At 39.4% G+C, this 26849-nt stretch overlaps 2 protein-coding genes across 2 annotated transcripts in view; both read left to right on the top strand.

Annotated features, from left to right (window-relative positions):
• LOC133448565 (myosin heavy chain, fast skeletal muscle-like) overlaps positions 1 to 26849 on the top strand; it is a 73458-nt gene that overhangs the window by 31231 nt on the left and 15378 nt on the right. The window lies entirely within an intron of this gene.
• LOC133449146 (myosin heavy chain, fast skeletal muscle-like) lies at positions 1941 to 18724 on the top strand. Its single transcript, XM_061728278.1, has 41 exons — positions 1941 to 2085; positions 2231 to 2267; positions 3536 to 3746; positions 3840 to 3983; positions 4689 to 4845; positions 4986 to 5013; positions 5118 to 5229; positions 5317 to 5409; positions 6442 to 6505; positions 6586 to 6684; positions 6784 to 6887; positions 6986 to 7124; positions 7560 to 7678; positions 7808 to 7957; positions 8032 to 8202; positions 8292 to 8598; positions 8780 to 8850; positions 8982 to 9069; positions 9152 to 9269; positions 9346 to 9469; positions 9565 to 9701; positions 11510 to 11765; positions 11862 to 12104; positions 12184 to 12360; positions 12446 to 12591; positions 12764 to 12868; positions 13141 to 13444; positions 13542 to 13668; positions 13763 to 13881; positions 14015 to 14211; positions 14309 to 14492; positions 14573 to 14738; positions 14945 to 15069; positions 15158 to 15466; positions 15590 to 15793; positions 15875 to 16000; positions 16331 to 16501; positions 17473 to 17577; positions 18073 to 18168; positions 18357 to 18488; positions 18611 to 18724. Exons 3-41 carry the CDS (start codon positions 3543 to 3545, stop codon positions 18629 to 18631), a joined length of 5742 nt encoding a protein of 1913 aa, XP_061584262.1. The 5' UTR covers positions 1941 to 2085; positions 2231 to 2267; positions 3536 to 3542; the 3' UTR covers positions 18632 to 18724.

Below are 26849 nucleotides of genomic sequence, written 5' to 3'. Positions count from 1 at the left end.
TCGCCTAAAGGTTCACGAAATCAAACAAGACAGATTAAAAGAAAGACTGAATTTTCAGTTTCCTATATCATTTGTTATACAATTAACTGTCCCTTTTCTCTTATAACCTGCTTTCTCCTTCTTTTGACAAGTCTCTTATTTCTTAATTGCACAGGAAGTGGTACAGGAAAGAAAAGAAGGGAGACCTGAGGAAGATGGAAACCCTGCAGTTGAGATCAAATGACAAAACCCCCAAAGATGAGTCACAAGTAACAACTGTGGGTATAAAACTAATCCCTTGAAAAGGGAAACCTTTTCGTTGTTTTTATTTACTGTTGACTCGTAAAAGTTTCAGTGATGTCTTGAGTGTCTTCAGCTGTTACTTGTGGAGTAATTCATGTGCGCCTGGAGTCATCTTGGCTGGGTAACCACTTCATAAAAGAGTACCCACAGGGATAAACTGTTTCCATTTATAAACAATTTGTGTTACTGTGGAGTGATGGAAGCCTAAACAGTTCAGGATGATTTCGTATCCCTTTAAACTTGTGCGCAGATCACTTACTCCTAAGTGAATATCTACAGAGATCTCCTTTGCCTGAGTCATGGTTCGCATCAGCAGATGCTTCTTATCCAAAGCAAATTTAAAGTATTTGTTTTATATTGATTGCTCTAAACAATACCTACAGAATAATTTCATTTATTCTATTCTGTGTGCCAGGTGCGTAAACTACAGAAACAAATGAACCATTGTAGATTTAATTAGTCTACAAATTCACTAAGTCCAGCAGCAACCTTCTGTCTTTTTGTTTACAAAACCACGTGTTTACAGAATTTGGACCAACTGCAGCATTAACAGGTATAACAGGACAGACCCTCTACTACTGAAATGTTAATGCAATAGCTGTTTTGTTCAATTATTAACGCTATACAAGAAAAATGGAAGGCAGGGTCTATTTCAATACCTATTTAGAAAACACAAAAAATTACTAGTCCACTTTTTTCTGACTTTCAAGAGTTTTCTGAAGGCAGATTGTAGATTTTATTTGCTCATTTGCTGCACAGCTGACTTTTTTGTTCACTCTTTCTAAACTTAAGTAACAGCAGCAGTGAGGATCACACAGTTCTTCATGCGGGTGTCAGATCTTAACAAACCCTGACAGCCAAAGGATTTTGTGGCTTCAGAGGCCCAAACACAATACATTACCAAACAACAAGCCGTGCTAGCATCATGCAACTGTCAAACTTTCTGACGTAAAGTGGAACAGATACAGCAACAAACTTTTATAGATGTGTACTTACCATGGTACAGAACTTAACTCTACTGAGCATGAGTTTACGACCAAGTCCCTATTATGAAAGTCAAGAATATGGAGTTTACACCTGGGACATTCCTCCAATGTGGCTAGTAACAGGATGCTGAAAAACATGCTATATGTAATTAACAGAGCCATTTACATGTGTCAACAGTTGCACTAGTCAGAGCTTGGGGATTTCTGAGGCAGAAGCTATTTCTGTTTTAAGTCCTAATAAGACTGCAAAGGAAAACCAGACATATTGAATGCTATGTTCTAGATTAGTGTCTTAGGTATACACTGAGTATAATGGGGGATAATTTCTGTTTAGTAAACTAGCTTTCTCTAAATGCCTGAGCCTATGTTCAATAAATGTTCAAAACAATGTCCCTGCCAAAGATTTATTTGTTGGTTTGATTCGCCCATCTGCAGGTGGAGAATATCACCTATGTTTTGTAGACTTTGGCTAATTTCCAATAGTATCTTCAGTTACCTGGTTTCTCAGAAATGTATTGTGCATAAATGATAGCATATAAAAAAAAGTGCATAGTGTATAACATGTAAGGGCATTAATATTCAGTCATACCACAGCCTCTCCCACCCTTCCCGTGCTTGGTTGCTGGTGTGTGACTTCATGCTTGTTTTTGTGTTGCACTGGATAGGGTGATGCCCCTTTTGATGATGAGATGGAGACACCTGGGACCATGTGCCAAGATACGTGACCTAAATGGGAGAGCTGTTCCAACATGGTGGCCAGAGATTTCTGTATAAAAGAGCTTCCCAAAAGGTTTGGACTGAAGGGCTCCCAAGAAAGGTGAGTCTTCTATCAGTAGACGTGAGTAGCAGTGAGTCAGGGTTCGAAGTTTAAATTTGTTTTAATGCAAGATTTGCTGTAACATTTTTTGTATAAAGACTTCTGACACCATTTTCATTATATTTTTTTATTTTGCCTTTTTTAGTGTTGACGCAGCAACTACGACACTGAAATACAGAAAGGTAAGTCACTACCATACATTTTTCAAAGACAAAGAAAATACTCAAAATCATAAAAAAGCCATATTTTTTTTAAATGATTGATGAATAATGTATGTATACATATATATGTATATATATATATATATATATATATATATATATATATATATATATATATATATATATATATATATATATATATATATATATATATATATATATAATGTATGTATATATATATATATATATATATATATATATATACAGTGTTTCCCCTAGAATTTTTTTCAGGCCCGGTGGTACCCACCGAAAAAATCTTAAACAGACGAGGCGCGTGGGACGGCATATTGGACATGTAGCAATATAACAAAGTTTTACATTAAAAATCATTGTAGGCCTATATTGCTGAATGATATCACTTCAATGAAATAATAAGATTTAATCTAACCTTTAACCAAAGTGTCATGGGCCAGAAAGGTCTGACCCCTTATGAGCATTGAGCACATCTTTTCTATATATTTCAGAGGGATCTCTATGAAAACCCTCTGGGATGGTCCTCTTTTAACGGCTGCTTATGCTGACGGCATATGTGACAAAACATCCCTATTCACGATTGAGATTATATCAGTTATAAATAATTTAAACATTGTAGAAGATTTTTTTTCCCTACGCCGTTGGTGTACTGCAGAACCATAATCAGCCTAGACGCTCATACATGGCTGGCGCTAGGACCCCGCGGACGCATGGTGCGTGTTTTCCTTCATCATTCCCTGCAGCGTCTCATGCAAACACAAACACACGGACCTGCAGAAACATTTCTTTATATCATGTTGTCTGTCGCCCGCGATATTTTTTCTTTTTTTTTTGGCTAGCTACAAACTCCATACATCCCATAATATATAATAATATGCCTGCGCTCTCAGCAGCGTTACTAGGCAACGAAGCAGGTTGACTCCCGTTGCAGAACAGCGCTGCGCAGAGGCTCCTAACGTAAATGATCATTGATTTTTTTTTTTTAGGCCTGGCGGGGGGTCTCGTTGGCCTGGCGGCCCCGCCAGGCCTATATAATGGTAGGGGAAACACTGATATATATATATATATATATATATATATATATATATATATATATATATATATATATATATATATATATATATATATATATATATATATATATATATATATATATATATATATATATATATTTTTTTTTTTTTTTTTTTCTTTTGTTATCTTATGTTTCTTTTATATACAAATAACATTTTGATTTTACCTATTGCATTTTACAGTGTAGCCATGAGTTCGGAACCGGAGATGGAGGGTTTTGGTCCGGCAGCCATATACCTCAGGAAACCTGAAAGGGAGAGAATTGAGGCTCAGAACACTCCTTTTGATGCGAAAACAGCTTATTTTGTGACTGAGCCTGCTGAAATGTATTTGAAAGGGAAGCTGATGAAGAAGGAGGGTGGCAAAGCCACAGTTGAAGTTAAGGGTGGAAAGGTATTTATGGAACTGATTAGATACGATGTAAAGAGACTTTTATAAGTGATGACAAATGTCTGAACCCTGGCCTGGTTCACTGTTTTTTGACAGACCCTCACTGTGAAAGAAGATGAGATCTTCCCTATGAACCCTCCGAAGTTCGACAAGATTGAAGACATGGCCATGATGACCCACCTCAGTGAGCCTTCTGTGCTGTATAACCTCAAAGAGCGTTACGCAGCATGGATGATCTACGTAAGACAGTTTCATTTTAAAAAAAGAATTATAATAATGTACTCTGTACACATTGGCAAAATACACACCACCATGTTAACAGCGCTCTCTAAAGGCAGTGGCATGCTACATCTCTACACTGCACCCTACCACACAGCAAAAACTGCAAAAGAGCAGCTGGGGGAGCGCAACAGCCAACAGGCATTGCATGTTGATGTGATTTGGAGGCAGGTCTGAAGGAAAGGGGTTGCACTTATTAATTGTATATTTTCAAATTCTCACTGATCCTCACTGGTTTTTCCTAACATCTCCTACCCTTCCTTTACTATATTGGCATTACAGATACTTAACAACCTCTCTACTTACTCGGCTGTGATGGTTCCTTGCTTTTCAGTAGATCTTTAAAAACTGAAGTATTGGAGGAAACTAGGATCAGACTTCTTGCACATACTCCGCCAGTTCATAGCTACAATCCTTGTGCCAGTACTGTAGGTATTTATAGCTGTCCACAAGGCATTAGAAGGATGTTCTTAATGAGTCTTTTAGATTAATAATTTGGGTTTGTCAACCTCTGACGAGTGCATATTGCATATGGCTGCCCATCTCTCCTATCCGCTGCATGTTGAATAAGAGGTCATGTGTGATATATTGTAGGCTTTGACAAATACGATTTTTATATATATATGACAGTAATATCAATCCTTTTAACTATTCTTCATGACATAGACTTACTCTGGGCTGTTCTGCGTCACTGTAAACCCATACAAGTGGCTGCCAGTGTATGATGCAGTGGTTGTTGCTGGATACAGAGGCAAAAAGAGGATTGAAGCTCCGCCCCACATCTTCTCCATCTCTGATAACGCCTATCAGTTCATGCTCCAAGGTATTTATCTTTTACCAGCTGCAATATGTCATGTTGTTAAAGTGCCAATTGTGGAAAGTGTGGAATTGGCAACATAGAGTAAAAGTCAATGCAGTAACTGAAATTACAATATGAGTCTTGTAATGAATTTCTTCCAACAGATCGTGAAAATCAGTCAATCCTGATTACGTAAGTCAGATTTGAAAAAGTCTTCTGTTGTAATGATTTTGGTAATTATTTCTGCATTGCATTATGTCTGATTTACACCAGTATATTTATTTATTGCAATCTAGTGGAGAATCTGGTGCAGGAAAGACTGTCAACACTAAACGCGTCATTCAGTACTTTGCAACAATTGCAGTGTCTTCTGGAAAAAAGGCTGAGGCTGTTCCTGGGAAAATAAAGGTAAACTATCTGAAACGTTGTGCATATGTGTTATAAATGTTCCTTTATCACAAAATACAATTCTCCTTTTTGAACGTTAATTCTCAGGGTTCGCTGGAGGACCAAATCATTGCAGCTAACCCACTGCTGGAGGCTTATGGCAATGCCAAAACAGTGAGGAATGACAACTCATCCCGCTTTGTAAGTTTTGCTTCTCAAAAATCCTGCTGATTTTAAAATAATCTGTTTTAAAGATTATTTTTTAATCTCTGAGATTTTTAATTAGGGACCGAGCACTTACAGTGCGAAGGCCCTATTGTATCTGTAGGATTTTTTTTTTCTTTTTTCTTTTTCCGACGAAAGGAGGGCCTTTTTGCCCCCCTAAACGTGCCCCAAAAGTCACCAAATCTTGCACGCAAGCCAGGCCTGGCGAAAAATGTTATATTTAATGGTTTGCATTAATGGGCGTGGCAAAATGGCTCAACAGCGCCCCCTAGAAAACTTTGTGTCTCAAGCCCCACAATACGGTTTGACGTACATCCACGAAAATCGGTACACACCTGTATCATGTTGCAGCTTAAAGAAAAGTCTCTTGGCGCCATGGCCAAAACCGAACAGGAAGTCGGCCATTTTGAACATTTTGAATTAATCATGTGATTTTGGCGCAATTTATGCCATTTCTTCTGCCGTTAATACGGCCCGAACCGTAACGTGCACTCAGGTGTGTTATACATCAAAATGTGCGTCTCCATCCTGCGACGATGCACATTACTTTTCTCATTCAAAAGCATTACCGTGGCGACGATGGACGCCAAAAAGCGCGCCCCCCCTTCATCTGGTTGGTCCATATTTGAAAGTTCCTACTTTCTGCCATAACTTTTGAATGGTTTGACATAAAGACTCGTGGGTGGTGTCATCGGACTCGGTTTTGAGTCCTTGAACATAATTGGTGCAAATTAGCCCTGCCCCTGTTAGGTCTAATTCAACATTACATAAGTTCGTAACGAGGAAAGACAACAGAGACTGCTTTGGAATGGTTTTAACACACTTTTGCAGAAGGGAGAACAAGTTTAAAGGTTAATAAACCTCACACCCCTTCTTCTGATTGGTCGAAATTTGATAGTCCCTATTTTCTGCCATAACTTTTGAATGGTTTGACAAAGTGAGTCGTTACAGATCATTTGACCCATCAGAATGTGTATCTAATAAGCTAATACTTGTGTGTTTCTGTAGGGTAAATTCATCAGAATCCACTTTGGATCAACTGGAAAGTTGGCTTCAGCGGATATTGAAACATGTAAGCTTCTAGATTATTCCTGGCCCAAAGGGGTTAAATGACAATGTTAACTCTATAACTGTTTTGTCTTGTTTTTATAGATCTGCTGGAGAAGTCTCGTGTGACTTTCCAGCTGTCTGCTGAGAGAAGTTATCATATCTTCTATCAGCTCGCGACAGGCCACAAGCCTGAATTAATTGGTGAGAAATCCAGTAAAACAGTACTTTTCATTTTCTTTTTTTGAATAAATAAGTGCCTCACCTGAGTCTGCATACTAATCTTGGAGTGATATTTTGCAGAGGCTCTCCTCATCTCTACCAACCCCTATGATTTTCCCATGATAAGTCACGGGGAAATCTCTGTCAAGAGCATCAATGACGTTGAAGAATTTATCGCTACTGATGTGAGTAAATATAGTAAAAAAAGAAAGAAAGAACTAAAACATTTTGTACGGATGAAAATGAATGTACTTGCTTCATGTAAATGCTTTTCATTCCCCAGACAGCCATTGACATCCTGGGCTTCACTGCAGAGGAGAAGGTCAGCATGTACAAGTTGACTGGAGCAGTGATGCATCATGGGAACATGAAGTTCAAGCAGAAGCAGAGAGAGGAGCAGGCTGAGCCTGATGGCAATGAAGGTAGGTTTTCTGAATATTCTTAAAATATAATATACATCTTTAGTCAGGCAACCAAGAATAAGTGCATTTTGAAGGGAAGGGTACAAAAATATTTTTTCTGTAAGTATGAAATGTATCAAGAATTGGCTTCAGAGTACATCTGATAATCTTTTGGTCAAATAAAATAAAGTTGAAGCAGCTGACGAAGATGCTTCCCAAGTAATGTTTTTATTTAAAACAACTGAAAGGAGGCGCTGGGGCCGACTCAGACATACATGTACTGGATCCTCCCTGGGTTTTCATAGAGAAGCTAGAGTTGTGAAGAGATCACTGTTAAGTCGAATGGTCGAATTTGTCGGCTCTTACTTAGACTTGGGCGCAAATAAGCAGTATATGATAAACGGATGGATTTTATTATGACATTCATTTGTCCTGTTTTCTATTTGTTTCCCTCAGTGGCTGATAAAATCGCCTACCTCTTAGGCCTGAACTCTGCTGATATGCTCAAAGCTTTGTGTTACCCAAGAGTCAAGGTTGGAAATGAGATGGTTGTTAAAAGTCAAACTGTGCCACAGGTACATCACAAAAAAGATTTTAGCTGATGGGAATAAACAAATAAATTAAATGACATTTTTTTTTCATTTTCCATCCTAATCCAGTTTTTTTTCTGATTTGTTCTAATCTTCAACTATCTTTGGTTTAAGGTCAACAACGCTGTCTCTGCACTCTGCAAGTCTGTCTATGAGAAAATGTTCTTGTGGATGGTCGTCAGAATCAATGAGATGCTGGATACCAAACAGCCAAGAAACTTTTTCATTGGCGTCTTAGACATTGCTGGCTTTGAAATCTTTGATGTAAGTAAAATACAATAGAGTTTTAAAGTAGTATATTAACACTCAAAACACCTGACAGGGTATGTGTTCAATAGTTCAACAGCTTGGAGCAGCTGTGCATCAACTTCACCAATGAAAAACTGCAACAGTTCTTCAACCATCACATGTTCGTCCTTGAGCAAGAAGAGTACAAGAAGGAGGGGATTGACTGGGAGTTCATTGACTTTGGCATGGACTTGGCTGCCTGCATTGAGCTTATTGAGAAGGTGAGTCACACATTAATGTACACCGACAAACAGAAAACAATCTGGCAACATTAAGGCTTTTGTGGATAATAATCATTTGTTCTTGACAGCCAATGGGCATCTTCTCCATCCTTGAAGAGGAGTGTATGTTCCCTAAGGCAACAGACACGACCTTCAAGAGTAAACTGTATGACCAGCATCTGGGGAAAAGTGCCCCCTTCCAGAAACCCAAACCTGCCAAAGGCAAAGCTGAAGCTCACTTCTCACTGGTCCACTATGCTGGTACCGTCGACTACAATGTCACTGGCTGGCTGGACAAGAACAAGGACCCGCTGAACGACTCTGTGGTGCAACTCTACCAGAAGTCTTCAGTCAAACTGTTGGCTTTCCTTTATGCAGCTCACGCTTCTACGGAAGGTAACAACATTTTGTTTTTGTTTTTTCTCCAATTTTCTTGAACCAATTTTTTGGAGTTTCAGTTTCATGGTTTTATGTAGGCAGTTTGTAGGTTTTATTAGGCAGTTTAACCAAACATTTGAAATAGTGAACTTGTTAGGGTTAATACATAGAATAATCATTATTGAATCTAATGTTACAGCTGAGGGTGGCCCAAAAAAAGCTGGCAAGAAAAAGGGCGGCTCGTTTCAGACAGTATCTGCCCTGTTCAGGGTGAGCATCCCAAAATACTGCCTCACTACCACACTATAGTGAACATGGAAATCTTTTTCTAAAAAACGAATCATTTTAACGTTAAGAATAACAGGCTTCACTCACTTTTATTGAATTTATCCATATTTCAGGAGAATTTGGGCAAGCTGATGACCAACTTGAGGAGTACTCATCCACATTTTGTACGTTGTTTGATTCCAAATGATTCAAAGACTCCTGGTAAGTTTAACAGTAAACCAAACTATGCACATAAAGACACCCGTATAGAGTAACACAAGACTAAATTCATTACTGCCTTAAGGCTTCATGGAGAACTTCCTGGTCATCCACCAGCTGAGGTGTAACGGTGTGCTGGAGGGCATCAGGATCTGCAGGAAAGGTTTCCCCAGCAGAATCCAATACGGTGACTTCAAACAGAGGTACGGGTGAATGATCCTGTCCTCGGATTTTCATTCTGGTTTTGCATCGACGTGACTAATAAAAGTACACTTTCAGGTACAAAGTACTGAATGCCAGTGTCATTCCTGAGGGCCAGTTCATTGACAACAAGAAAGCCTCAGAGAAACTTTTGGGGTCCATCAATGTCGACCGCACTCAGTACAAGTTTGGCCACACTAAGGCAAGTAAACGTTCAGCCATTAAATGACAAAACCATGTCTTACATGGAATTATGTAATATAAATATATTTATCTATATATTACTCCTATGTAAAGGTATTCTTCAAGGCTGGACTACTGGGTACACTTGAAGAGATGAGAGATGAGAAACTGGTTGAACTGGTCACAATGACACAGGCAATCTGCAGAGGTTATGTGATGAGACGAGAATTTGTCAAAATGATGAAAAGAAGGTAGGTTTGCTAAATCTGGACAAATAAAGAGTGACCAGCAGAAAATGATTTCAAACAGATGTTAATTCCCAAAAGATAAAAGTTAAATACAACCTGTACTTAAAGCAAAGTTTGTTTTTATATCATGACATTGAAGTAATTTACATTAAACACAGCATATGGCATGACTTTTGTTGGGCAATAACTAGGGGTGTAACGATACACTAATCTCACGATACGGTACGATACACGATACTGAGGTCACGATAACGATACGATACGATATTCTAGCAGTATTTTTTTAACAACCTTGAATGAGGAACATATGACTGGAAAAAAAATGGCTTTTATTTGAAAGACACAAAATACAAAACAATGCTGTGCATTTGTCCTATTGTTACAGTTTGTAATGCTTTATAACTGTTTAAGTTTTAAAGAGAAAGCCAGGCCAACCATTTTCCACAAACTGAACTAAAAGTAAATGTCAGGTTTGCATTATGCATCTTCAGTTTCATACAAGTAAAAATATTTTGCCACAAACTGAATAGTTTCTCTCATGTATGATTTGACTGTAATTTAACAACTAAAATTAAATAAATAAATAAAAGTAAATAAATACATATGATTTTACATCATAAAAAAAGATTGATTCATGCTCACCTTATAAGTGTAAGAGGAGATTTATTTTTGTTAAGAAGTTTATTTTGGTAATTCAGGGTTCATTATTTTATAAATATATTCTTTATATTCTGATGTAGCCTAAATCAGGGACTATAATGACACTAGTCAGTTTATCTGTAGTTGTTAGTATGTTTTAGATTGGGCGGAGTGATACAGCACTAGGTGCTGTGTTGACGCTCTAAAATCCTACGCTGTTGAGCGGACATTAAAGTACACTGGAACTCAGCAGAAGTTGTCCCCGTGTTTATCCTACACACGACCCGAAAAAGGTTTAATTTAATAAGGTAAGGTTTAACTCTACACCAGACTTACATAAGTAAAATTTCAGAGCTCAAAACGGGACCACAAAACGGGACTAGTTTTTTCTGAGCGGAGTAAGATTTTGGTCCGCGGGTCGAGGTGCGGTCGCGGTCGGATGCGCGTTTCTAGTCAACACAATAGATTAATATTAATAACCCAATATCGCGATACACTTTGTCACCTCCACGACACGTATTGTGACATTTTTGTATCGCGAAATTTCGTGGCACGATATATTGTTACACCCCTAGCAATAACTGACTTTTAGTTAAAGCTATTGATCTATGATTGGCGAAAAGAAAATCTTTGTTGGGAAAAAAGTCTTTCAGAGGTTTTTGCTTTTAGACAAATATATTTACATGCTATGCAGTCTTCATATTTACAGGTTTACACTATAAAACGGATTTATTGTCTGAAAGGAATATGCTAAACCTTAAAGACCTCACTTCCAAACTGTAATGCATGGTGAGTTTTTATTAAGTCCAGTCACTTGATCAATGTTAATGAGGCTAAGCTAAGGTTTGGGAATTTCTAGGGTTGTTTTAAAGTGGTTGCTCCTGGGTAATATTGGATGCCCCTCATCATAGTAGTCATTGTCACAATGGTAGAATAAAGTTATGTCTGACTTCCTAATGAGATCCATGAAGGCAAAAGCATTATAAAAAAAGCATAATAATACCTGCCGTAAAATCTGCATTCAACATGTTTTTTGTTCCATCTTGATTATGCTTAAGAATTTAAGCGGCAAAAATGTTAATGGTTTATTACATTCGTAAAAGTCATATTTTTGGACGTTAAGTAAGTCTGAGCCAGAAGAAGAAGAGTTTGAGCTCTGCTTTTGTCTTCAGGGAATCCATTTTCACCATCCAGTACAACATCCGTGCATTCATGAATGTGAAAACTTGGCCATGGATGAAGCTGTACTTCAAGATTAAACCTCTGCTGAAGAGTGCAGAGACTGAGAAAGAGATGGCACAAATGAAAGAGGACTTTGAGAAGACCAAACAGGAACTAGCAAAGGCTCTGGCCAAGAAGAAAGAGGTGGAGGAAAAGATGGTTTCTGTGCTGCAGGAGAAGAATGACTTGCAGCTACAAATCCAGTCGGTATGTTCGACATCAGACTATAAAAATGCTTTTTAAGACACTTGAATTGCTGCAGTTGACTACATCTTTTTTTGTGTTCTGTCTTTGTATATCTAGGAAGGTGAGAACCTAGCTGATGCAGAGGAGAGGTGTGAGGGTCTCATTAAAGCAAAAATCCAGCTCGAAGCTAAGATCAAAGAGACAACTGAGAGACTGGAGGACGAGGAGGAAATAAATGCAGAGCTGACTGCGAAGAAGAGGAAGCTGGAGGACGAGTGCTCTGAGTTAAAGAAGGACATCGATGACTTGGAGCTAACTTTGGCTAAAGTGGAAAAAGAGAAACATGCCACTGAGAACAAGGTTTGGCTCTCACTTTACTAACTAATACAAAATGTATACTTTGATCAAAATATTAAATGCATTTATACAATCAATGCAGGTTAAAAACATGGTTGAAGAAATGACTTCCCTAGACGAAACGATTGCCAAGCTGACCAAAGAAAAGAAAGCCCTCCAAGAGGCCCATCAGCAAATCCTTGATGACCTTCAGGCAGAGGAAGACAAAGTCAACTCTCTGATGAAGGCCAAAGTCAAGTTGGAGCAGCAGGTGGATGATGTGAGTATATTTAAGGGAAAATCACTGCAGCCTGCTTTAAATGGAAAAAAAAACACAAATTAATATTTCTTTTCGGCTTAAACAGCTTGAAGGTTCACTGGAGCAAGAAAAGAAGCTTCGCATGGATCTTGAGCGTGCTAAAAGAAAGCTTGAAGGAGATCTGAAACTGGCCCAGGAATCCATAATGGACCTGGAGAATGACAAGCAGCAGTCTGAGGAGAAAATAAAGAAGTGTGTAAATTTGAAACCTTATCTCACCTTTAGCATTTCCAAAACAGCTCTGCACAGTTCTTAGTGACATGTGAATGTCACTAATGTTATGTCAGATGTGAATACAGACCTGCAATGTATATAGTATTCATCCAAATGTTTTTTTGTTTTTTTTTTGCTTTTGTCTTCAAAGGAGGGACTTTGAAATAAGCCAGCTGCTGAGCAAGATAGAAGATGAACAAATAGTTGGTGGTCACCTTAATAAGCGAATCAAGGAACTGCAGGTGATGTGTACAATGTGTGGTGTTTTTTTTGGATAGGAATTGTATAATACATACGATTCAATCAACATTTTTAATAAATAAATAATGGCTTAATTATAAGACATTTTGACATATTACTATTCAAACAAGTAATAGGTGGACAACTGAAAAGTTTCTTAAAGACTATATGACGAAATTTTGATAACGAGGACAAATTTACGTGGACAAAACATATTTAACGCACATCCAACAAACATGTTTGACTCAAATGTATTTTCCTCATGTGCTTTGTGTCTGATCTCTCCAGGGAACTTGAGGAGATCAGCGAGAGGCTCGAAGAAGCTGGCGGAGTGACGTCCGTGCAGATCGACATGAACAAGAAGCGAGAGGCCGAGTTTCAGAAGCTGCGTCGTGACCTGGAAGAGTCCACCTTGCAGCATGAGGCCACCGCTGCGGCGCTCCGCAAGAAGCAGGCGGACAGTGTGGCAGAGCTGGGAGAGCAGATCGACAACCTCCAGAGAGTCAAGCAGAAGCTGGAGAAAGAGAAGAGTGAATATAGGATGGAGATTGATGACCTCAGCAGCAATATGGAGACGGTTGCCAAATCAAAAGTAAAATCGACTGCCCTTTGTCTTTTTGTTTAGCAACAATTACTACAATTAAAATGAAATATCTCCAGAGTAAAATGACTTTTTGTCGGTTCTGTAGGGGAACATGGAGAAAATGTGCCGTTCTCTTGAGGATCAACTCAGTGAATTGAAGACCAAGAATGAGGAGCATCTGCGTCAGCTGAATGACATTAGCACTCAAAAATCAAGACTGAGTTCTGAAAATGGTGAGCGACCCATGCTGGCTTGAAAGAGAAACAGTTGGACGTACATTACGAAACTCAAGCAGCATTTAGGAAGTAAACTTGTTTCCTCCTTCAGGTGAAATTGCTCGTCAGTTAGAGGAAAAGGAGTCTTTTGTCTCACAGCTTACAAGGGCAAAACAGGCTTTTATGCATCAAATAGAGGAGCTCAAAAGACAACTTGAAGAAGAAGTTAAGGTACTAAATTATTCTGTGGTAACACAGACTCATTTGACTTTTTTTTATAATAATAAAAGCATTTTGATTTGCTGCATTTTGCATTTTGGTCTAAATGGGACTAAATCTCCATCTGCTTCCTTTTGGATCGTAGGCCAAGAACGCCCTGGCTCACGCCGTCCAGTCAGCTCGCCATGACTGTGATCTGCTCAGAGAGCAGTATGAGGAGGAGCAGGAGGCCAAAGCTGAGCTGCAGCGCTCCATGTCCAAGGCTAACAGTGAAGTGGCTCAGTGGAGAGCTAAATATGAGACTGATGCCATTCAGCGCACTGAGGAGCTGGAGGAGGCTAAGTGAGCCTTAAATAATAACATTGTCCAGTTGTAATGAATTTAAAGTACAGCAGTGTGATGTAGTCTATGAAAAAAGTAAATATTTAAATGTTGACAGGAAAAAGCTCGCCCAGCGCCTGCAGGACGCAGAGGAATCCATCGAGGCTGTGAACGCCAAATGTGCCTCTCTGGAAAAGACCAAACAGAGACTTCAGGGTGAGGTGGAGGACCTGATGATTGACGTGGAGAGAGCTAATGCTCTGGCTGCTAACCTTGACAAGAAGCAGAGAAACTTTGACAAGGTGAAATACTGTGTAGTACACAATTACAACTGTTTATCATAAGGTCGCAGACCCTGCTCATTTCTTTCTCATACGTACAGGTTCTTGCAGAGTGGAAACAGAAATATGAGGAGAGCCAGGCAGAGCTGGAGGGAGCTCAGAAGGAGGCCAGAGGTTTGAACACAGAGATGTTTAAAATGAAAAACTCCTATGAAGAAGCTCTGGACCACCTGGAGACCCTGAAGAGGGAAAACAAGAACCTGCAACGTGAGACAGAATGTTGACTTTTTCTTCAAAAGAAAAAAAAAGAGATTAATAGTAGTTCCATTCATGTGGCTTTAATTTAATACCATACAGAGATGCGATGATGCTACCCTCAAAGAGCTAAAGGGATAAAGAACTGGTGCAATAAAATGATTATGATACAGTTTGTTGATGCAAAATGTGAACACAGTCTGTTTTGCTATTAACAGAGGAAATCATTGACCTCACTGAGCATGTTGGGGAAGCAGGAAAGACAATTCATGAGCTGGAAAAGGGAAAGAAGACAGCGGAGACTGAGAAAGCTGAAATCCAAACGGCCCTGGAGGAAGCTGAGGTATTTATGAAGTCAGCTGTATGCTTTCTATTTTTTAATTTGGATTTTAAAAATGTTCCTTTTCTTTAATTTTCATCTTAAATTGCAGGCGACACTGGAGCATGAGGAATCAAAGATTTTGCGTGTCCAGCTGGAGCTCACCCAAGTGAAAAATGAAATTGACAGGAAACTTGCAGAGAAGGACGAGGAGATGGAACAGATCAAGAGGAACAGCCAGAGGGTGATTGAGTCCATGCAGACCACTCTGGATGCTGAGGTCCGGAGCAGGAACGATGCTCTGAGAATCAAGAAGAAGATGGAGGGAGACCTCAACGAGATGGAGATCCAGCTCAGCCACGCCAACCGCCAGGCTGTTGAGGCCCAGAAACAGCTGAGAAACGTGCAGGGGCAGCTAAAGGTCTGACATACTTGGACCAAAACACTCAAATATCTGCAAACAGTTACATGGCTTGAACATAATATCAATATAATTGGTGTTATCGCTATATGATGGTTAGAAAGTGTACTATTGCCCCTTCAGGATGCCCAGCTGCACCTTGATGAGGCTCTCAGAGGTCAAGCAGACATGAAGGAGCAGGTTGCAATGGTGGAGCGCAGGAACACCCTCATGGTTGCTGAGATTGAAGAGCTGAGAGCTGCTCTGGAGCAGACGGAGAGAGGCCGCAAAGTGGCTGAACAGGAGCTGGTAGATGCCAGCGAGCGAGTAGGACTGCTGCACTCTCAGGTATCCATAACTATTAAAGTACATGACATGCACTTGTAAAGTAAAAACTGCAAAACTCACTGTGTATATTCATGCTTTCAGAACATTAATCTTCTAAATGCTAAAAAGAAGTTGGAAGCCGACCTCGTCCAGGTTCAAGGCGAGGTGGAGGATGCAATCCAGGAGGCAAGAAATGCTGAAGACAAGGCAAAGAAGGCCATCACTGATGTGAGCTCCATTCAAGTGTTTTGGCATGTGCTTACAGCTTCATTTGGAATTCAACTGTGTATGCTGTGGTGCATCTTTAAGAAACACTCTAGTTTGACAGATAGGAGAAGAGTGTAGGACTCAGTGAGCTCTAGTTGCAAAGCTGTGTATAACAACCAACTAAATGCCCCTGCCCTCACTCTTTTTCTGCAAGCGTTCAGGGGAACGTATCGGGGCTGCTAAAAACTCTGTTACAAAAAATGTTATGTTATGGCTCTATTATGGATATTGTTTGTCCACCATAACAGTGTACATTTTTGATCGTCTATTTTGCAATTACTCCATGCACAGGCTGCCATGATGGCTGAAGAGCTGAAGAAGGAGCAAGACACCAGTGCTCATTTGGAGAGGATGAAGAAAAACCTGGAGGTGACAGTGAAGGACCTGCAGCATCGTCTGGACGAGGCTGAAACTCTGGCCTTGAAGGGCGGCAAGAAGCAGCTCCAGAAACTGGAGGCTAGGGTGTGTTTGAAACGCTCCGTTTTATTTTGTTTTTGTTTAAAAGCAGAGGTGGGTAGTAAAGTGTTACATTTACTCCATTACATTTACTTGAGTAAGTTTGGGGAACTTTTGTACTTTTAGGAGTAGTTTTGAATCACTATACTTTTTACTTTTACTTGAGTAGATTTGTGAAGAAGAAACTGTTACTCTTACGCCGCTACATTAGGCTACATTGAGTTTGTTACTTTTCTTTTATCCCTTTTATCCGCATACGTGTCAATCTCATAACATCACAGGGTGATTCTTTGGGAAAAATGTTTGTTTTTGCATGTTTTGTCACATACTGTATACACAGACTCAAACACACACATAGTTTCTATGAGTTCTAGTTCTGCGTGGTTAAAAAAGAAAAGTAAAAAGGCTTTAAATTTTGTGCTACTTGTGTTTAATTTATTTTTTTATTCTGTTATTTTATTTATTTTATTATTTATTAAAGTACTTGAATTTACTTTAAGATTATTTTAATTTAAGCTATTTTTTATTTTTTATTCATTTTAATTTATTTTATTATTTTATTGATTTAGTTTGCCTGAAGATGATTATTTTGTACTTTTGTCTGTTTGAATGTTTGTGTTAAAAAAATAAATCAAAATTTTTCACCAAGTACTTTTTTACTTTTACTCAAGTAGTTATTTGGATGACTACTTTTTACTTCTACTTGAGTCATATTATTCTGAAGTAACAGTACTTTTACTTGAGTACAATTTTGGCTACTCTACCCACCTCTGTTTAAAAGATAGTTATTCTTTTTACCACACGTTCTACACCGTTCATTTGGGATGAGTGCAAACATCCTATTATATCCTAATATACACTCTTCATAGCTCTGTTAATAGTAAGTTAACGCCTCTGCGTTGTTCTTAAAGCTGCATAAGCTTCATATAGCTGCTCTCCAGTACCTTTTAATAACATGTGGACCTGTTTTTCGAAAGGTTCGGGAGCTGGAGTCAGAGGTCGAGGCTGAACAGAAACGTGGAGCCGAAGCTATGAAAGGTGTCCGCAAGTACGAACGCAGAGTGAAAGAGCTGACTTATCAGGTAGGTTGCAACTAAATATATTTGTAGGTGTGTGTTAAATTTCTGCTGCTGAATTGATGTTTTCTTTAAAACCCCTAGAGGGCATGAATACCCATCATTTGCTGAGCATCCAGCAGTATGTGGACCACAGCTATAAATAAGCCCTCTGATTGCAACTATAAATACATGCTGTCAAGTCGTTATGTTAGTACAGTGAATGTGTGACATTTACAGAGATATTACTGTAGATTCTCACTTTGAAAAAAACTGCCCACATGGGGAGTGTGATTGACAGATTACAGTAATTGTGCTGCACTGAAGGTCCCACGGTGGAGGTGAAGGTATGTCAGATGTGTCTGCTGTTATAGCATCTACTGAGTATTTGCAGCATGTTTGTTTGTTGCCGCTCTTCTCATCAGCCTTTTTCATGTGGCGACGTCGTGAAAGATACATGCATAAGCTTTTCATAAAAAAGCAAGGATAAAATAAATAGATTCTGCTGTGTACCGCCTCTAGACTGAGGAGGATAAGAAGAATATTTCCCGCCTTCAAGATCTGGTGGACAAGCTGCAGCTGAAAGTGAAATCCTACAAGAGGCAGTCTGAGGAGTCCGTGAGTGTGAAATATTCAAGACACCCAATGCTAATAGGCTTCACACCAGTAATGCTTGTACTAAAAATGTGTCAACATCTGAGGACTGACAGCATTATGAGCAATGTTTCAGCTGGAGGCTGGCTTCGGTTTCATCCAACTGGTGTTAGGGTTTTAACACATCTCCACTTTAACTCTGTACTTTCCAGGAAGAGCAGGCAAACACTCACCTGACCAGGTACAGGAAGGTTCAGCATGAGCTTGAGGAAGCTCAGGAGCGAGCTGACATTGCCGAGTCTCAGGTCAACAAGCTGCGAGTCAAGAGCCGTGAAATGGCCAGAGTATGAGCAGTTTCATTTCTATTCAATCATTTTGATCACGCTTTAGGTCATAACAGTCGTACTGTGCAAAAAGTCCTCATCTTGACAGCATCTCAAACTCTAATTCGTGTGTTGATTTAAAGGGAAAGGAGACTGAAGAGTGAACATCAGTCCCAGGAGAAACAGAACAAGAAATCATACAGTATGATATTTTTGTTTGATGTGTGAAGTTTGTAACAAGCAATAAACAAGCAAGAAATCAAATCTCTATTTCTGTGTTTATGTAATTCTTAACCAATAATGACAGTGACATTCACACACCAGGGCATAGCTGTGTGAATGCTCCTGTGGTGGTCGGAGAGGCCGCTTGGCGCGGACTGGCTGCCACGTTTACGTTGATCTGCCCAGGGCAGCTGTGGCTACACGTAGTTTACCATCCACAAATATGAATGGAGTGAATGAATAATTTAACCATTTTGAGCACTTTGAGTGTCCAAAGTATGATATAAATTGAATCCATTATTAATATGAACTACATTTTATAGAAAAGTCCCAATCAATTTCTTGCTACTTTTTGATTTGTGTAAAAATGTGTACGACAATTATTTACAATCCAGTAGCCTGTCTTAAGATTCTTCAAGAACTCTATCTTAACAGCTATTTAGTATGACTTGCAACGAATTAAAAACACGATTATCTAATCACGTGTTAACCGAGTAACACTTAGCTCAAATCATAAGTGTCTGCTTTCAGGCTAAATTTAGTGGGTACACTTTCACTGTTTAAAGTAATCTAATGGTTAGGTGTTACCTTTTATCACATAAACATCTTCAAGGTTACGAAAGCTGCAAATCTGTGTCTTGTGGCGATAATGTTTCCGACCCGACAGTGTTCACACCCACTTGGAGGAGATATGTTGCGCTGTCTCAAGTTCCTCTGATGAAAATAGACCCACTGGAGATCCAAGACAGTAACATTCTGTGCATACTTATGCAGAAATGTCTTTGTTCATCTGTTGGTTAACCTCTTGGTGCCTGATATATAGTATGAAACAGTTTCATGTATTGAAATCGAAAAATACTCCCAATTGTGTCCTTAACAGTTTTCTAATTCATATATTTTTTGTGCCTCCATAAATATATCAGGTAGTAAATTAAATTGAATTATTGTTTTGATTCTAGGGGTGGTGCAGAGGTCTCTGAAATGTATGTATCAAATATGCAGCAACGGGCATCAAGATGTAAATGGTCTTATGTGTAAAATAGAAGGAGTTATTGATTCATCCTTGTTTTATATGAAGCCGTGTGAAAATATAAAAACAGAAGCCGGCTTAATTCAGTTCTCCCAGATCCTATATAAAAGAATATTTTTTTCAAAACATTTTCCTAAGACGTGGAATCATGCATGGGTCTGTTTATGGGGAATGCATGTGTCATATTATTGTAGTTTGCAGATGTATTCTCCAAATCAGTGTTTGCTTGTTTTAGGCAATTTCAAATATTTTTTTCTTTTTTACTGTAATCTCAAGTACTTGGATATAACTCCCATTTTTATCATATTTAGCAGAAACGGCTATTATGTGGTGTGATGGTTATTCTTAATGGATGATCTGAAACCAATTCTCTAAAACAGATTGGAAAGCTGGAGGACTGATACATTCTGGATGTGATTGATTATATGTGTCACAAGTTTAGACCCCTGTTTCTTCTGTGGGACATGGATACATGTCCCACTGGCAATTGATCGACATAGCAACAAATTATAACATTTGAAAACTATTAAATAAATGAAAGAGTGAGTAGACCATTCTCATTGTGTGTGGGTAGCCACCCTTCCTGACCTCTAGACCGAGACAACAGAGGGTGTGAACATTTTAGACAGAAGGTTGTTCCACAATAAGACTTGAGGCTCAAACAAATGGCTGAGCTCTGAGGGCATTGCTGAGGAGACAGCTATATTTGTATTTCTTCCAAATAAGCGCAGCCAAGAGCACAAGAGATCAAGTATCACATTTTTATTGAATATATGTGCCTAATTTGTCAGGTGTGAAGTCTTAAGTATGCAGCTCCTCCTGTCCTCTGTCCCTCTTTGCCAGTTCAGTGTCGTCTTTCAACAAGGAAAGAATGCAAACAAGTACACATCGTATAACATGATCCCTTCTTTGTCAGGTATGGGGGACAAAGACTTGACTTCGGGGAACTCAAGCCTGCCCTTGTGTTCAGTCTGTCTGTCAGGATACATACAGCACACAAAGGCCATTTAAAGAAAGAGTTTAAAAATACCCCCTTGCCCTCAAGACAACGCAAGTATCTCGAGACACAAATCTAATCACCTGTTCACCCCAGATTCCTCATCGGACAATGTAGCTTAGTGCCCCACATACAAATAAACTTGAAAAAGCACAGCCTGTGAGCCTGCAAAGCCAGCAGCTGTGTTTTGAGAGGCGCTACAATAGGTGCTGCACTGCTCTCATAATGTTTCCTTTGGTGGCACCATGATAGATGGAAGGTTTGCTTGACAAAGAACTTTTTTTTTTGTAATTCTTGAGTTTTAGCAGGATGAAGTGGAGACGAACCACTCCACTAACTGGTTACGGTTATGAACGGCAAACACAATATTGAAATAGTAATAGGAATGGGCGATATTTTACCATTCACGATAAACTGTCAAAAATATTCCCCACGGTAAGAATTTGTCATCTCGCGGTAAAAACGATAAATTCCCATTGATGATGTTTTTGTGTAAAGCTGATTTATGGTTCTGCTTTAAATCCACGCACAACGTACTGGAAGGAAGGAAGGAAGGAAGGAAGGAAGGAAGGAAGGAAGGAAGGAAGGAAGGAAGGAAGGAAGGAAGGAAGGAAGGAAGGAAGGAAGGAAGGAAGGAAGGAAGGAAGGAAGGAAGGAAGGAAGGAAGGAAGGAAGGAAGGAAGGAAGGAAGGAAGGAAGGAAGGAAGGAAGGAAGGAAGGGAGAAAACAAGGAAAGGAGGAAGGAAGGGAGAAAGGAGGAAGGAAGGAAGGAAGGAATGTTACAACCAAAAACGTAATAACGGCCAATAACGTAATAACTGCCAATAATGTAATAATTTTGGCCATTTCAAATGTAATAAAGCCAATAGTGTAATAATGTGTCAATAATGTAATAAAACTTTTGAGTCAATAACGTAATAACTTTTTGCCGATAATATAATAATTGAGTTAATACCAGGCCAATAACGTAATAACCAGCCAAGTTATCGGGATAAATGCCAGAAATTATCGTGATACATTTTTTAGTCCATACCGCCCATCCCTAAATAGTAATATCTTAAATTAAATTGACTGTATGTAAGTATGTTGGTATTTAAAAAGAGGTTGTATACTAACTAGTACAACTAGCCCCTGCTAACTTTTATTGACACACAGTTGGCATGTTCCCATCAGCTTCCCAAGCGACATGGCCACACCCCGTACAAAGAAAAAGAGGCTTCAAAACCGCCCTTCAGAAACCAATGAGTTACAAGACTTAATCCTTCATCCATTGTTTTTTTGTCTGTGGGCTTTACAGCTCTGTTCATAGCAGCCAGTTTTATGCGGTGGAGTCAGCAAGTCAGCTCGACCCCACCCATGGGTGGGGGTGTTTTTTTTAAATCATGGTTTGAACTTCGAGCAACACATCAGAGTAACAAGTTGAGTGAATCAAAAAAATGGGGAGGCTGGAAAGTTCTGCTCTGATCAGGGTCTGTGATGTCGCAGTACCTTGCCATTCTGAACGGCAAATTACTTATTTTCAGTCTCTGCCCAAACCCAAGTGACTGAGTTTCATTACGTTATACTTTTGAATTTGATGGTCACTTCCAATTATTTCTGACACCCTATTGTACTCCCAACATCCGTTTATATTTATTCATATACAGTGTTGGGTAAAATACTTTGAAATTGTATTTAGTTACTGAATACTCCCCTTAAAATGTAGTTTGTAACATATCCCGTTACTTTGTCTAACCAGAGTATGGTATTCTGAATACTTTGAATATTTTTAGAATACTTCACATTAATTGTCAATATATGTATGTATAAATATGACAGGTATAATTACAAAAATTAAAAATGGCAGAGCACATGTTACAAACTCACTTACCATTAATTAGGAACTCAAACTCTCCTGGCAAATAGAAAAGAAACAGAGGGGTTTATTAATGCCAAAGTTAATTTATTTACTGTCCAAAAATAAGAGCAATAACCAATATATTCAAAATTAGTTTTGTTTCTTTAAACTCTTCTTTAAACATGTATCTGTTTCTGTAATTAAGTCACAAAGTCCTTGAACATAGCACCGACTTTAAAATGTACATATTTTTGCATTTCTGAATAGCGGTGGTTAGCACTGTTGCCTCACAGCAAGAAGGTCCCCTGTTCGACTCCCAGGCCCGGCAGGGGCCTTTCTGTGTGGAGTTTGCATGTTCTCCCCGTGCTTGCGTGGGTTCTCTCCAGGTACTCCGGCTTCCTCCCACAGTCCAAAAACATGCATATTAGGTTAATTGGTGATTCTAAATTGCCCGTAGGCGTGAGTGTGAGTGTGGTTGTGAGCATGGTTTGTGTGTTATATGTGGCCCTGCGATGGACTGGTGACCTGTCCAGAGTGTAACCCCTGCCTCTCACCTGTAATGAGCTGGGATAGGCTCCAGCAGACCCCCGTGACCCCAAGGGATAAAGCGGGTATAGATAATGGATGGATGGATGGATGAATAGCCATTTACTTAACAAGGTAAAACAAATCAAACTCTTCCATAACATATAATATAAAACTAAACTCTTCAGAATAGTGCAAGTAAATATCCAGTTTTAGTGATGCTACCGGCTATTTGTTGTCTATAAGAAGAACAAAATTAAAAATGCATGCAAGTGCACCCAAAATATCTATAATATGAACAGTAGATTTTACTATTGTCATTAAAACATATTACCAATTGATAACATTTTATGCAACTTTAATTTGCCACACAGGCCAGAGCTTCAGGAGCTGCATCCTGACCTGCAGTCCCACCCTCTGTTCATCCCACTGCTGCTTCCACCTGTCTGTATAGATGTCTGTTGGATACCTACTGATATCCTGACCTGCAGTCCGCCCTCTGAAGACCTCAATGTCTGCTGTCTACATCATTTTATATAGTCATCCCTGTAGTGCACCAGTTAGCCATTGTGTCTGAATCTCTCCTTTCTCTGTTCTTCATTCTCGCTGGCTTTTTTCTCTTCCTGATCCGCCCAGCTGGCCTCCGGCAGGAGGGTCGCCCCTTATAAGCCAGGTCCTGCTCAAGGTTTCTTCCCTCCTAAAGGGGAGTTTTTCCTTGCCACTGTTTGGCTGAATTTTCAATTCAATTCAATTCAATTTTATTTATATAGCGTCTATTACAACAGAAGTTGTCTCAAGGCGCTTTCCAGAGACCCATAACATGACCCCCGAGCAATTATTACAAAAACAATGGCAGGTAAAAATTCCCCTAGTGGGAGAAAAACCTTGAGCAGGACCTGGCTCATAAGGGGGAACCTCCTGCCGGAGGCCATCTGGGCAGAGCAGGAAAATAGAGATAAGAAAGAAAGAATGAAGAACAGAAAAAAGGAGAGACAGACACAATGGTGAAGGAGAACCTGTTTCTGAGATGGCCCAGGATTGTGTCACAGATCTGTTAAAATTATAAAAATGTATAGTCAGTAACACACAATAACACACACAAAAAAAGAAAAAAACTCTACCAGTGCTGGCAAGAATGTGGCCATGACTACTTCTGAATCTACTGTCTCAAATTTCCAGTAGAATGGATAAGTAATGGGTGAGTTAAAATGTAACTACCATCCATTGAATCTAACCCTGTTTCAGCACGATGAAATACGGACAGGTGTAATTTTCAGCATCGGGATGAGTGTTTTTTTTTAGTGTTGCATCTTGCAAAGCCCTGGTTTGTCATTTTTGTGGCAATTTTTCAAACAATGAACCATCCTTTGTGGTTCCAATCCAGACATACGTTGGTTTATGTGGTCCTCGGCTCCAAGGCTGAGCAGCTCGCGGATCTCCTCGTCTCCCCAGTTACTCATCTTGTAAATATAGGCCCTACCTGTGATATCTTGCTGCTGTTGTCACTCTCATCAGCTCTTTCCTTATTTTATACAAAAATAATACTAAAAACATTTTAAAAAAAAAACGTCCCTGATGGGTTGTACTCAGGTTACATGATCAACAAACCCCTCCAGCGACCCACCACCTCACAGTTAGGTGTACCCTCAGAGGTGAGTTATTCACAGGGCCAACTTGACACGCCACCCCGTATAGGTCAATGTAAAAAGGACAGGCGACACGCTAGATCCACGCATTAAACGTGGGGTATCCGCCAATATAAAGATACTGCAGATACCTCTTTTGACAGATGCTGCTTCTCTGTTTCACTTAAGCTCTCCTAGATGTTGTGGCACCTGGTGCTTCTTGCTACTGTTTTGTTTCCTGTCTCACATTAATGAACAAACTGATTACTCCAGTTGTGTCTGAGTAGTCACAATGGTCAGACACCCCTGGACTAATCAGTTTGTCCAATAATGTAAGACAGGGAACAAAGGAGCAGCATTAAGTTCAGGAAGTAGTGGAGCTGTGCATAGTTGCATAGCTTTTTGGAAATGCATACTATAACAGATGCCTAAACTGTTTCATTACTTTTGAGTTCCTATCACAACATGCAGACATTTAGTAACGAACATGTGCATAATTATTATAATAATTATTATACTGTATTATCTTACCTGACGGCCTGAACACTGCTGGGGAAGTTCTGCAGGGCATATTTGATGAACATATTTGCTAATGTCCCTCTTCTGCAGCTGCTGGTACGTTATGTCAACATGAGGCCTGATTTGATGTAACAGCTGCAGGAAGCTATTCTGTAGCACTCACCCTACTGTTGCAATGTTTACTCTCCCAAAGACTGACAGTTTCAGATAGCTATCCATATGCAAGGCAAGGCAAGGCAAGGCAAGGCAAGTTTATTTATATAGCAAGTTTATTTATATAGCACAATTCAACACAAGGTAATTCAAAGTGCTTTACATCATCATTAAAAATGGCAAGACATAATTAGACAGTAAATAACAAATAAAATTAAAGCTGCAAGCAGCGATAAACAGGCCCTCCCTTGTGCACGTTCAGGCGTGCTGCAGTGGAAGTGCTTGTATGACTTGCATGTAGATTCTTCAGGCCTGGACATTTAGCGGAAGACACCAGCCACGACTCTTCTTAGGAACTTTCACATATCAACCAATCAGAAGAAGGGGCGGGGCTAATTCATGCCAATGAAGGTCAAGTACTCAATACCGAGTCAGATGACACCACCCATGACTCTTTATATCACACCATTCAAAAGTTATGGCAGAAAGTAGGAACTATCAAATATGGACCAACCAGATGAAGTGGGGGCACGCTTTTTGGCATCGTCGCCACGGTAACGCTTTTGACTGAGAAAAGTAATGCGCGTTGTTGCAGATGGAGATGCACATTTTGATGAATAACACACCTGGGTGCACGTTACAGTTCGGGCGAAGAAGCGGCTGAAGAAATGGCATAAATTTCGCCAAAATGACACGATTAATTCAAAATGGCCGACTTCCTGTTAGGTTTCGGCCATGGCGCCAAGACACTTTTCTTTAAGTTACGACATAATACAGGTGTGTACCGATTTTCGTGCATGTACGTGCTTGAGGCACAAAGGGGGCGCTGTTGAACCATTTTGCCACGCCCATTAATGCAAACCATTAAATATCAAATTATTCGCCAGGCCTGGCTTGCGTGCAAAATTTGGTGACTTTTGGGGCACGTTTAGGGGGGCAAAAAGGCCCTCCTTTTGTCAGAAGAAAGAAAGAAAGAAAGAAAGAAAGAAAGAAAGAAAGAAAGAAAGAAAGAAAGAAAGAAAGAAAGAAAGAAAGAAAGAAAGAAAGAAAGAAAGAAAGAAAGAAAGAAAGAAAGAAAGAAAATTCGAGTAAGAGTACCGCAGGTACACATCTCATTCGTGGTTTTCAGAAAGTATTTGATTTAAGAGTATGCTTAAATACCAAATAAATGACATAAAATGCTAAGAAAAGAGGTAAAATAATAAAAAGCCCAAGTTGTTAAAAATAAGGGCAGTAGAGTACAGCAGGTAAGTATTTCATTTAGGAGTATGGTTCAGTAAACAGTAATGTTTTAGCCCTGATTTAAAGGAGCTGACAGTTGGAGCAGACCTCAGGTCTACAGGAAGTTTGTTCCACCGGTGAGGAGCAGAATAACTGAACGCTGGCTCACCTTGCTTGGTTCTTGTTCTTGGGACACACAACAAATACAATATGCATCTTTGATGCTTCATGTTCCTTTACCTTTTCCGGTTTC

The sequence above is a fragment of the Cololabis saira genome, chromosome 8 (genome assembly GCF_033807715.1).
Source record: "Cololabis saira isolate AMF1-May2022 chromosome 8, fColSai1.1, whole genome shotgun sequence".
Lineage (NCBI taxonomy): Eukaryota > Metazoa > Chordata > Actinopteri > Beloniformes > Belonidae > Cololabis > Cololabis saira.
The sequence above is the reverse complement of the archived record's forward strand: the minus strand, read 5'-3'. Positions and strand labels throughout refer to the sequence as shown.

Coding starts and splice junctions, on each gene's coding strand:
- LOC133449146 (XM_061728278.1), top strand. CDS start 3,543: ATGAGTTCGGAACCGGAGATGGAGGGTTTTGGTCCGGCAGCCATATAC. Junction 9,702..11,509: donor GTCAAAATGATGAAAAGAAG/GTAGGTTTGCTA, acceptor TTTTGTCTTCAG/GGAATCCATTTTCACCATCC. Junction 12,592..12,763: donor TCTGAGGAGAAAATAAAGAA/GTGTGTAAATTT, acceptor TTGTCTTCAAAG/GAGGGACTTTGAAATAAGCC.